The following is a 12,523-nucleotide window of genomic DNA, read 5'->3' on the forward strand; positions in this document are numbered from 1 at the left end:
AGATAGATTTAATGTACAACAGAACTTTTTACAACCTTTCAGTCAGACCCTCTTGAAGCTTAATGACAACCCTATAAGTTTTCAAGCAAGGAAGGCCAAATCCCTTGACAACTCCTGCAAGCCCAAAAGCAGCCCCACGGCGTTCTCCATATTTATCACTTTTCATCATCTGATCCAGCAGCCGAGTAATAAGAGCAGCAGCATCATCCTATTGGAAGTTATCAAATAACAAAAACAAAGTACTCCAGTGAACTTCGAGACTATATATATATATATGAAAGCATATTAACCTTAAATATGACTGAGTTGAAGCATTGAAGATATGCATCACCGACGAGTCAGTAAAAGCATAATAGGTCAAACTATATATTTTCAACAATATGAAATACTCCCAAACAAGCATATGAATTGCAAGTATTTACCAATCAGTTACAGCATCACTTTAAGCAACTAGATACTACAACCGAAGGACATCAAAGAATTATAAAACAAAGATGAAGAATACTTCACATCGGACCTATTGCTGTATTCAGAGTTACAATGCTATCCATCAAATTGATGGAAGAGTGACAAGAATAATTATGCACACAAGGATTCTTTTTCTTGCTATTTTAATTAAAAAAGCAGGTGCTTCCTCTATCATCATAAGATCTAATTTATAATGAAGTAAGGCATCAGATATTGGTTATTAGAATGCTCTTGCATACTTGTTTTGATTTCATCAGTGGAGACAAACAAGAGGAAACAGCCCGTTGAACAGCTTCGGATGGAGTGTTCAGAACATCCAACAGTTTTTCCACAACAGCATGAACCTTCGGATCATCCTGTGTCCGAAAACAAAGAGAAAAGAAAAACCACAGCAGAACTTTTTAAAACTCAACAACACGTCAAAACCAACACACACACACACATATCCAATACTGACCTTTGCCAAGTGTTTTGCTAATGCTCCAGTAAAAATAACCACACCCTCCCTAACTAAGTCATATTTTTCTTCATCTGGTGCCTATAAATTTGGGAGAATCCATTAATAAAGATCACGATAACAAGTGCTTCACCAATATTCAGCTTATGTGTATCTGCTTACATACAGTACTTACAGTTTTGTTTAAGTAGTTCTCAAAGATGGGGAATAACAATGATACGTTATCTTTCCCATGTTTATCAATAATCAAGATGCCAGCATTAATCATTCTACCTCTGACATCAGCATTTGGATCAGCCTGCAAATCAACTATCATTAATGCTTGGAAAGGTATTGACTACTGAAACGAGCAATCAAGCAAGAAGATAGTTCAGCTTCAAACATCAACTAAAAAGAGGAGGGCAGGGGGAAGCCATGTGAAATTACCAGTGCTCTCGATATTAGAAATGTCATAACAACAGGCAAGTCTTTGGTTCTCAAAACATCAGCTGCAGAATGTAACGCCAATGCTACACCTTGCCTACCCAGCCAACCAGCATCAATGTTGTCATGTCCAACACCCATGTCAGAAATGTACAATGAAAATAAAGTGGAAAGGGACTCCTGAAATTATCAGCAAACTATCAAAAATTCAAACAAACAAATAAATAAATAAATAAAAAAAAAAACAAAAAGAAGAACAAGAAAGGAAATTATCAAGCAAGCATACTTGTATAGAATCTGGGTACTCATCCAGAGCAGCAGCTAATGCCTCAGCAGCTGCCAAGCGCACATTGTAGTTAACATGAGAAAGTGCTTTGAAAAGTCTGGAAAAGTCAGTTCCAAAGTCAAACCCATAATGATCCCATATTTCCTCTGCCACTTCAGCAACTGACTGAAATGTTAAAACAGTAAATGAGATATAATAATATACATAAATCTATTCAAGGTAAAAAACAAATTATTGAGTTACTCTAGAATCAGGTGTCTGTGTATCGCAAATACAGGACACATAATTTCCTGAGATAGCCTTGATGGAAAATAAATAAGCCTTCTTTATGTTCCAAGTAAGAGTTACACCATATGCATTCTAAATATGGCATTATTTACAAGTACTAGTTAGATTATTTACTTAACATATTTAAGAGTATCGGACATCTTAATAACTCAAAATTCATTTTTACATGAATCACTTGAGTCGCTAAGTGTACTCAAGCCAATCTAGTTATTGGCAAATACAAGGTAGTGTAAAAAGGGCAATGAAAGGAGAACCTTCTCCGAGTCATGTAATGCTATCCATATACTTGTTGCAACCTCAACGCTCTCAGGGAGGGAACGATTGGCAACGGCGGGGATACATTTTACCGCATTTAAACATGCCATTCTAACATGAACATCTTTCGCATAAACTCCATAAAGGGCCTGTAAATGGAAAATTCAGAAATAGAATAAGCATATAAAGACCTCCCTAAAAAGATAAAATAAAATAGAACTTAGAAAGAGAGAGCAATACAAACAGAGTCAAGCAAACTCACAGAGGCAACATCATCAGGTTGCAAACCAAGACTCAATTCATTTAGTGCAGGAGCTATTGATGCTTGATAGGCCGGAACAACACCAAGGACATGATAAAGTACCTACAGAATAGAATATTAATCATAAGAAAGACAAGTGGGTCAAAATAACAGAAGACTGACAAACAGTACAAACTAAATTCTGGTTTAAAAGAATAAAATGTTTAATATTTTACCGATAACATTCGAATCCTAGGAAGAGGTAGATGGGGATCCAGGTGCAAATAAAGTATCCGAAGTACGTCATCATGAAATTTTGTTTTCTTTGAGCATAGCAGAATTCTCTCCATTATCTATTGAGAACCAGAGTTAGAAACATAGAATCTTTGTGAATTGATTAAATCAAACTTCAAAGCAGAATTGCTTACAGGGAACACAAATGAAAAAGAATCAACAGGAAGTGCTCCTGATTTACAAGATGTGGATAGGCCATCTAAGATTCGATCAAAAAGGCCAAGGGACGGCCTCTCATGCACTTCCTCTTCAGCATCAGATGGAACCCGATCCAACAGAACATGAACTTCATCAATCACAATAAGACGCAATGCAGTAGAAATATCAAGTGCCCAATCACATAGAGGAGGAGCAGTGCATCTTGATAATTTCACCATGGTTTCAAAGGCTTCATCACTTACAATAGGTGACCGTAATAAAGGTTCAACAAACTTGACCTGACACAAGATTTAAATTTGAACATGAACAACAGCCACATACTGTCATGTTGAAATCAAACAAAAAATAAAAAAATAAATAATAAGTACAGAAAATAACCAATGAATCAGTATCTAATCTGTTGAAATTACATTTTTAAAAAGCATGTCATATTCAACTGATAAAGGATGTGGGCATTTAAGAGAATTCAGAATGATAGGAGTAAATTCAAGTGGTATCAAACATATGGAAGCAAATTGACAAAGGCTAGTAGACAGGACATCAATACCATTGAAGGCAGTCTACTATGGGCAAAAACTGTATTAGCAATCGCCATATCTCCAAGAGCTCTGAGCATCAATGACAGATGGTCTTGTATTTCATGGACTCTATCACGTATCGAAGCCTCCTCCTTAAGCTGTAATTCTCTTGCCTCCTCCTTTGCAGTCTTCCCTTTGTCTAAATAACAAAACAACAATATAATTAGTCACCAAATTAAATGCATCCAGTGGAAGCAACAATATCATTAGTCATCAATTTAAATGCAATCAGCAAAAGCTTTAGACTCGGAAGCTATATCTCGGCTAGGTGGATCTCTCTTTGGCAAATGATTCGAACGGGAATTATCCTGGTCAAAAGTAACAAATATAGTGAAAAACCTAAGGGAAATGGAACAGAGAAAGAATGTAGCAACTGATACCTGCACAAATTAAAAAACGCACACCAGCAACACAGCAACACACAGAACAGAATGGAAGAGTGGTAATTCTCACTCTAATACTGATATAGATGTAGAAAATGGTAGAGAAAATACAAGAACAATAAAGGAAAACGATAAGGGCTATGTGCAAGAGCCAGCCTCAACTCTCCTAGCCTATGCCTTAACTTTCACCAAAAGTCTAACCTCTCACCCCAATTCTGTTACTGATACACTCCTCTCTCCACTCACTCAATTCAGTTAGCATTCCCCAGCTGATCCTCTTTCACGCTTTCTCCGCTAACAGTGCCAGGTGGCATGTTAATTACATGAATATCCCCTTCTTTATTTTTCTCAATTCTACCCTCCACTCTCCTCTTTCTACTATAGTGCAAAGGCAGAGGAGGAATTTTACTTTAGGAATAGAAGCTTCTATTCTCACTCTCACTGTTGTGTCTGAGTACGTAACAAAGAATAAGAAAAATAGGAGGTACCAGGCCATCTTCATCATCATACATACGGAAGCGACCCTTTGCTTGTCTTGTGTTCTTACTAGCAACAGATTCAGCAACATAAACTCCTTGCTCAGTGGAAAGCATTCCTTCAGGAGTACGAAAAATCTAAAATGACAAAACCAGCAAAGGGAAAAATTAAGGATAACTTATAACAAAAATTCCCATTGAGTAAACAAAACATAGTAAAGTACAACATACAGCCACCGATAGTCAATCCACAGTTCAGACTGAATCATAGGAATTACCTGAATGTCATTCTCAGAAAGTGTATCATGTGAAAAACGTTCAGGAAGATTTAGCAAATGCTGGCATCAGGAATATATACTAGTCAGCAACCAGAAGAAGTGAGATAGATAACCATCACAAACTTCCCAGTTTCGGAGACTCCAAGAAAATAATAATAAATTGTACATAACCATCAACATGCGTACATTTTCAAACTCAGTATATGCATCTGCAGGAACTATGGACATCAAAGTGCACAGAGATGATATTGCTGCTTCTTGTTCAAGTGGATTAACACTCTTCAAACCCATGGGTCCCAGTAAGACCTGCAAAACATTATAATTATATCACTTCGCAGTTGGAAGCACAAAGGTACATCCTCTAAGAGTTGACCAGGTTTATACATCACCGTTAGCAAATATCTAGGCACACACAATTATTGAGACATAATAAAGACATGACGAAAATAGAAAAGAAGTGTCCCTATAGCTACTCTGTTATAGAAATTAACAAGCCATGCAAAGACAATATATCTATAACCAATGCTATGGTGCAATGATTGGCCCTAAACCCTAAACAGTAGCTGGCAATTTTCAGACAGTAGGAAAGGGTTCTGAATAACTTAATCTGCAAAAAAAAAAATTGTCAGCATAACAAACCCAATGTTTGAAAGATACCACATCAAAAGCAGGATTTTAAATGACTGAATATGTCGACAAGAAACTGTCAGATAAAAAGCCAATGATCAGAAAGATGCCACATCAAAATGGAACTGGTTCTAGTATTCAATCAATGTACATGTGCACCATCAAAGTCACTAATGATTCCTTGTCTGTGAACAAGAATGCTCAGATATTCAATACATCAATTCACTCATAAACCTTGGATGAAATAACAGCTAATCTATCTGTATGAATTAATGCACCGACATTTTGTAGCAATATTAATTACCTGTATGAGATTCACTGCGTTAGCAGAAAGGACACCAATAACATCAAAATCGTGTGATTGCAAACACCTAAAGAGCCTCTGCAGAAAGAAAAACGAATCAGCTTCAAAACAAAAAATATTCATGATCATGCATGCACATTGCACAATAACTAAAGATCACCTGAAAACATATATTTTTACAGGTAAAGGCATGCATACTACTCAAGACTCAAATGCGGGGGAGAAATGTAACACATTCTTTGTGTGATAGTAACATAATAAAAATAAGAATAAAAATAGTCATCTACACACACATTTTGATCCTTCTGCAACTCACACCTGATTAGTAAGGCTACAAAGAGATCACAGGCAAAAAGTCCCAGGCTTCTTTAATTTTCAGATGAATTCCTAGTTTATATGATTAAGAAGAATTTAAATTGGTTATCAAATTTCCATGCAAAACACCCAAAGCAAAGAAAACATAACCAAAAAAAGCATCAGAGAGGAATATAAGAAAAGCACCTTCCACACTGCATCTCTTTTTGCACTACCAACCACACACGGGTGATGCGAGCAAAATATTATTTTGACAAATGAATCTGGAGAGTGTTTTAGAGCTGCTGGTGACATAGTCAGCAAAGCCTTTACCAAAATCTCAACAGATGGAATGCATGGAATTTGAGGGTCCAAGGAAACATCAATGTCACTACAAATTGAAGCACAAATGGTTAAATGTACCATACAAAAGCAAGGGTATCAAAGAAAAAGATGCAAATGATCCCTACTAGGGTAGAGGTGTTTCATTAGTAGATATGAAGAGAATGATCTGCCGTGTTACATGGGTCAACCTCATAGAAATTTCATGTCTTCTTTGCCTTATTCATGGGAGAATACCTTGTACAGTATATACTCTCTACTTTCCCAAAAATAAATTCTTTATCCACAAAAAATCAGAAATGAATAGATGAAATAAACTACACTTGTAAGACCACATTTTTTATCTATTATAATCATTAGTGAATAGCACCATGAAGCGCCACAGTAGATCACATTTTCAAAATGGAAGGCTCATTTCTAACGGGATAAGACCTCCACAAGGGACACAAGCAACCTTTCCCATCAGCACTCCAACCAAGGCAGTCAAATGTCTTGGAAGAAGAAAAACCAAAATCGAAAGAAAATTAGCAGCCTTATAAAAACAGCATCTTCACTCCCAAATACCACCGATCTGGGGAAGCCACAAAACCTCTAAAGGAGATTTCATTACTTTATTATCTTTTTGGAAAAAAAAATATGAAGAAAATTTTAAGAACAAATAAACTATCAGGAGTTTTCAAGGCAATTTCTTGGCAATCCATTCCAACTTGCCCATACTTCCTTATTTTAATCACAATAAATATGGAGATAAATGTATAATTACAATCACATATATACCTCATTTTTGAAGCCATAAGCTTCTCTCCAACCAAAGAGAGGTATTTTGAAAATTCAAAGAAAATATCTTCAGATAAATGCGGAGCAGAAGTAATAATCCTCTTTGCAACATTATATGTCATTCTTCGAATATCCCAACTTGGATGGCACATAAAAAATATCATCAGCTGCATGAAGTTAACAAACAATTGACTGAGTCAATACAGAATAGAATGTCTATAGAGAGCTAACAAAATTCTACGCATTTTTCACCTGCAACAGCAATCTCACTGAGAAGTTGGATGAAGTTCTGGATAACAAAGAATAAGAAACTTAAGTACAATATTATAAATCATAAAAGCATAAAGTGTAGTAAGTACTCGTCATTATAGATAGAACTCACCGCTGTAAATGCTCAAGGAGAAGCACTTCAAGAAGATCAACACATGCCATGCTATCTTCGATTGAAAGCTTTGATGCCTGCACAGCAACCTTTTAGTTAGATATATAATAAAACCTTGAAACTGCCAACAACAAATTGAAGCAGAGTACTCACCATCGAAATTGGCATAACTGAAGGTTCACTTTGTGACACCAAAGACCATATCTTTTCCTTTGCCAACGTTTCCTCTGAAAGATAAGACAAGTGAATGGAAAAATTTAAGCAGAAGAGGGGAAAAGAAAAACTAAACTTCTGCTCTATGTTCAAGCATATAAAGATTCCACTAATACAAACCAGCTTTAATATCAACAGCAGCTATCTTCCCAACTAATAACAATGCATATATGCCATCTAAACGTTGCACTGCCTTGGTAAATCCAGTTTTCACAAGTTGGACAAGAGGACCAAGCAAAGGTGACATCTACAAATTATTTAGTTGAAACGCAAGGAGATGAAAATCACATAAATGCATGAAATGAGTTGATCAAAAGTATAATCAGTTAAAAAGACAACTTACCTTTAAGACAGCATCTGCGTTTTTGGATATTGCATGTAGACTGCGTAGGAAACCCCTTCTTAAAGTTTCCTTCTCTTTGAATCCAGAAACCAAAAAGGAAATTAAATTATCTTCAATGATATCAGTAGATCTAACTGCCCAAGAAGCTATAGCTGACAAAATCACAATTTTAACCTCTTCATTTCCTGCCAATTAAGGTGAGCATGAATCAGTGCCAAATTTAGTAAACACAAATACCACTACCAGTGATATGACCAGAGATGGAGTGCTGCACAAAGAGAATAAATAAACAAGTGATAGTGATGACTGCACTGCTTCATTCACAAATCCTTTATTGAGTAATAACAATAAACAACAATTGGTATTTGGTTCATATAAGGCCACATCTTTGATTCAGGGGCATTTAACATGAAAATTATATGCTTTATCTTAAGACACTAGACAACCCTTCCTCAAAAGTGAATTTATACGTGTTATGTATGTCTAAATAAGAAACGGTGACCGATAACTTCTCAATGTCTTGTGAAGTTACCTATTTAAGTAGTAGTCTGTTTGTGGTTCTTGGCCCAACATTTCATGTGTTTTTTTCCACGATGAGTTGCTTCTTCTGATGCATTTCAAGAGTCTTTTTAACACCTAGATTTTTTTGGCAACATAGCAGCTTTTGACAATATTTGATGTTCTTGGTTGGAAAGGAATGTTAATTCTGAAAAGGTGTACAGTTCCCTTAGATTTATTATGGGATTGGATCACATTGGTGGTATATCCTAGGAGATCATCTCACAATGTCTTAGGGGTATACTTGTCACTAATAATTTCTTCTTGCATCAAAATAAGTGAATGACCAATCGAATTCAAAAATAATTAAACAAATAATCAAAGGGAAAACTAGAGCTTGAGATTACCATCCTCCTTGTAGTATGATAAAAGAAAATCACATATCATGCGCGCCAAATTGATGAGATATTTCCCATCTGGAGCATTAGATAATTCCTGTATTGCATTTACCATCCCTACTCTCTGGTATGGCAGAGCCAGCCTTCCTTCTGAACCTGTTCAGAATGAAACATATACCAGTCAAATATACACCACAAAGTGTTGACTATCAGAGAAAATGAAAGAAACTGAAGGAAAGTCAAATACAGGAAAAGAAAATTCATATAAGAAAAATCTGCAGAATATTTATAAAGGTAAAATGGGGAATGGTTGCAATGAGATCTAACTGAGTAAAGAGTGCGCTTATATACATGCATTTCTTTGAAGCAAAGTGTAGCAATGACAACTAACTGCAACTATATTTTCTCATAGCAGATTATATTAGCCATGTGCTGATTACACCCAAAACAGAGGCACCACTAATACATCCAATTAAAAATTCAAGGTAACTGCAGTTAAATGTTAACGAAACAAGCACAGGTCATTTGATACCTTTAATAATGGCTTTTACAGCATTGAACATGGTCTCTAATGCATCTGGGTTGCTAGTTTTTTGGCTCAGACTCCTGACTATGGTTAATGCACCACCCCTTCTCCCTTCATCAGCATGTCGAGCCTGTGCTAGTACTACTGAAAGAATTTCATCGGCATACTTGCTCAAATCAAGGCTAACAGACTCCAAAAGAATTCCAATAGACTCCAAGACAATCTCTGGGTTTCGTTTTAGCATTTTCACAGCAGAGGGTATCACAGTACTCTGAAAATCTTGATGTGACATTTGCAAATAAAGAGGATGAAATGCTTCTATGAGACTCCTACTGGGCTTATCTTTGGCGGTCAGTATTGCATTGACATATATATCAAGAAAAGCCAGCTGTAAGCAGTAAAGAATTACATTAGAATGCCAGGAGAAATAAATCAAACATGCATGTATGTATCTATAATTGTATATGTATGCCACCTACAGAGAGTTATAGATATTTATCTCACCTTAAGTTCTCCAAATAAAGTAGGAGTACGACTTGAGAACTCCAATAACAACAATAATAATTCAGGACTATCCTTGTATGGTATTCGCCCATTCTTGATTTCCTCAATGTAGACTTTATAAATACCTGGTGACTGAGAACAAGCGTAATCATCAAAGTCACAAATACCCACTTCCTTTAAGAATTGTATTTTGAAAGTTGCAGACCAACACTATGAAATTCAAGTACTCAAAACGCTAATAATAAATTAAATGTCCATAAAATAACGAAGAGAGGTCAAGCTGAACCTTGGAAAACAAATGGAAAAACTTCTTCCTGCAAGCCCTGCGCTCGCGAAAGGATCTTGGAGAAACAATACTAAGCAAAGACGCTTGCGCCGCGGCCACTCTACACAAAGCATTCTTGGAAACAGAAGCGAACTGGCTCTTGCTCAATAGTAAGCACGACCAGCTGAGAAGCCTGTAGCTTCCGACATGCGATTGGGCCTTGAGCTGCTTCTCCATGCTCTGAACAAGCGCCGCCGCAAAAGTCTTCATGAAAACCGTTTCACTCAAAGCCTTCACAATGACTTCATCAACGGCTTTCCTCGATCTGAGATCATCGTAGATTGAAACCGTTCTGAATACTACATCCGTCAACAATGACGCAACCTCTGCTGGCATATCTGCACAAACATACCAAAACCGTTTTGAGTTAACATTCCAGAGCTAAAAATCTATGTATTTGAAGACGACGACGAGCGCATTCTCAATAATTCATTATTTCATTTTTCATGTCAAGTGCATCGAGCTGAACTGTGAACAGTGCTGGTATGATCGGTGCAGACCTGGAGTAGAACTACTCAAGAAGGCGGGGATTTCGCGACGGAATATCCGAAGGCGCTGGTTAGTTGAGGAAGTTGAAACCAATTCGGATAGTGACACAAGAGATTGCAGCGATTCCGCCATTGTTGAACACTGCGAAATTCAGAATCGGATGAGTTTGAAGCAAGTACAGTTTTGTTCAGTATACAGAACACAGGTTCACAGTTCACACGGTGTGTTTCAGTTGACGAGTGATTTCCCTTTGCAGTGAAATGCTTAGGGTTTTTGGTTGGGTGCACCGGTGCAGTACTGACTACTGCGCTGCAGCTTGGCTAATCCTGTTTGGGNGGGAATATTTTTGGACAAACCTTTGGGTTTTATATGGGCTTAATATCCGTTTCCTTTGGACCCTAGAAAATGAAAGAGGAAGACCATCTCATTCTTGAATAAATGGGCTTGACCTTGGACTCTTGACAAGCCTAACACTAACGAAAACAAAAATGTTAGGAAAAAAACACAAAACTGAGTTACCAAAAATATCAAAAACTCTTGATTTTTCTGAACAAAAAAATGGAGGAAAAAGTGTTGAATCTTGAATATCACTATGCAAGTAACTAGACTGGTTTGACAACATAATCATATTATTGTAGCAAGGATGACCAGTGGCTCGGACATTTTAAAAGGTTTGCGTCAAGCCAAGAAGAATGTTGTTGTCCAAGCTATCCAATTGAAAGAGGCCAGCAAGTCGGATCACCTCTCTTCTTCTTCCAAGTCGGACTTGGGTGGCCCAAGGTATGGATGAAATGGCTGAGAATCTAAAAGCTCAGTTCCGGGTTCTTGCTCATGAGGTGGACCTTTCTCCTGTTGACCATGACAAGGTTATAGTTTATGGGAAGATCATCCTTCCTATAGATGATGACATTCCTTCTGGAGATTCGAAGACATCAAGTGCCTGAGCTGAGGAAACCTCTTAGAGCTTCCCAACTAGAATGGACGAAGATCCTTTTTCCTTTTCAATCCTTTTGCTGAGACTCTCCCTGCGACCCAAGCTGAAGAAACGGCTGATGTGGCCATTGATGAATAGGATCCTCCCTCTTAGTTCATTTTCACAAACTCTTTTGATGGCCTAATTTGTGGGTCTTTGAACAATTTTTGTCTGTAATAACTATAGTTGGATATTGTTTTGCCCTTGTTAGGGCTTTTAAAACTTTTTTCACAATTATTTGGTGGTAGTTCTTGTTTAACAAATATTTCCTGAACATCTTGCCTAACTCGGTTGTTATGAATTATCTTATGAGTTATCCTAACTACGTTCGGCTTTTGGTAGTTTTATTACTCAAAAAATGTTACAAGTTATAGTTGAATCTCTTTTTAACCCGTCTTGGTCGAGTTTTTGTAAGAGGTCGGATAACCTGTTCTGTTTGTGCTGCCTATAGATGTCAGACACTTATTTGGATTATTACTTTGTAATAATCCTTCATAAGGTCGAGACTATATGTTCCCTTAGTCGGGAGATGCTATTAGTTTGGTGCCGACTTTAAGTAGTCAGTTTCGTCAAGTTACTTCTGCAATTCATTTTAAGCTTCGCCTCTTTTACTGACTTGCTTTTGAGTAGTTTTAATGAGGTTAGGTCACGATCTACTTATATAACTTCTTACACTCATTTGGACCTTGTTACTTCATCTTGCCAACCATCTAGGTCGGACAATGATTTTTGCGCTTTTTCGAGCTTAAATTAGTGCATGTAGTAAGACAATCAATGGAATAAATAATGAATTATCGTTAATAAAAATTATTTTCAAATGCTATTTACTACTAAGAGTTTTCTTGTGTCTAACTCCTAGTCCTTGTTATGATGCCTCATTAAAACCCCCCTTTTGGAAAATCCTTTTCGGAAAAAAAAAAACCATGAAGTCAGAAAAAATAG

General features: G+C 36.8%; 1 protein-coding gene across 1 annotated transcript in view; it reads right to left on the reverse strand.

Annotated features, from left to right (window-relative positions):
- The window catches only part of LOC107646418 (protein ILITYHIA), a 19,979-nt gene extending 9,046 nt beyond the window's left edge, over nt 1-10,933 (reverse strand). Inside the window, exons 1-28 of the mRNA XM_021105449.1 lie at nt 10,620-10,933; nt 10,081-10,457; nt 9,795-9,926; nt 9,297-9,678; nt 8,774-8,920; nt 7,869-8,053; nt 7,646-7,772; nt 7,466-7,539; nt 7,313-7,389; nt 7,183-7,219; nt 6,931-7,097; nt 6,019-6,202; nt 5,518-5,595; nt 4,773-4,892; nt 4,587-4,646; nt 4,321-4,446; nt 3,676-3,757; nt 3,419-3,603; nt 2,847-3,149; nt 2,655-2,771; nt 2,440-2,541; nt 2,177-2,326; nt 1,635-1,799; nt 1,352-1,528; nt 1,101-1,223; nt 926-1,006; nt 708-824; nt 36-208 (exon numbers count right to left, since the gene is read on the reverse strand). Coding sequence (XP_020961108.1) covers nt 36-208; nt 708-824; nt 926-1,006; nt 1,101-1,223; nt 1,352-1,528; nt 1,635-1,799; nt 2,177-2,326; nt 2,440-2,541; nt 2,655-2,771; nt 2,847-3,149; nt 3,419-3,603; nt 3,676-3,757; nt 4,321-4,446; nt 4,587-4,646; nt 4,773-4,892; nt 5,518-5,595; nt 6,019-6,202; nt 6,931-7,097; nt 7,183-7,219; nt 7,313-7,389; nt 7,466-7,539; nt 7,646-7,772; nt 7,869-8,053; nt 8,774-8,920; nt 9,297-9,678; nt 9,795-9,926; nt 10,081-10,457; nt 10,620-10,740 — 4,169 coding nt within the window. The 5' untranslated portion in view covers nt 10,741-10,933. The remainder of the gene's footprint in view (nt 1-35; nt 209-707; nt 825-925; nt 1,007-1,100; nt 1,224-1,351; nt 1,529-1,634; nt 1,800-2,176; nt 2,327-2,439; nt 2,542-2,654; nt 2,772-2,846; nt 3,150-3,418; nt 3,604-3,675; nt 3,758-4,320; nt 4,447-4,586; nt 4,647-4,772; nt 4,893-5,517; nt 5,596-6,018; nt 6,203-6,930; nt 7,098-7,182; nt 7,220-7,312; nt 7,390-7,465; nt 7,540-7,645; nt 7,773-7,868; nt 8,054-8,773; nt 8,921-9,296; nt 9,679-9,794; nt 9,927-10,080; nt 10,458-10,619) is intronic.

Source organism: Arachis ipaensis, chromosome B06 (assembly GCF_000816755.2).
Source record: "Arachis ipaensis cultivar K30076 chromosome B06, Araip1.1, whole genome shotgun sequence".
In the NCBI taxonomy this organism is placed as follows: domain Eukaryota; kingdom Viridiplantae; phylum Streptophyta; class Magnoliopsida; order Fabales; family Fabaceae; genus Arachis; species Arachis ipaensis.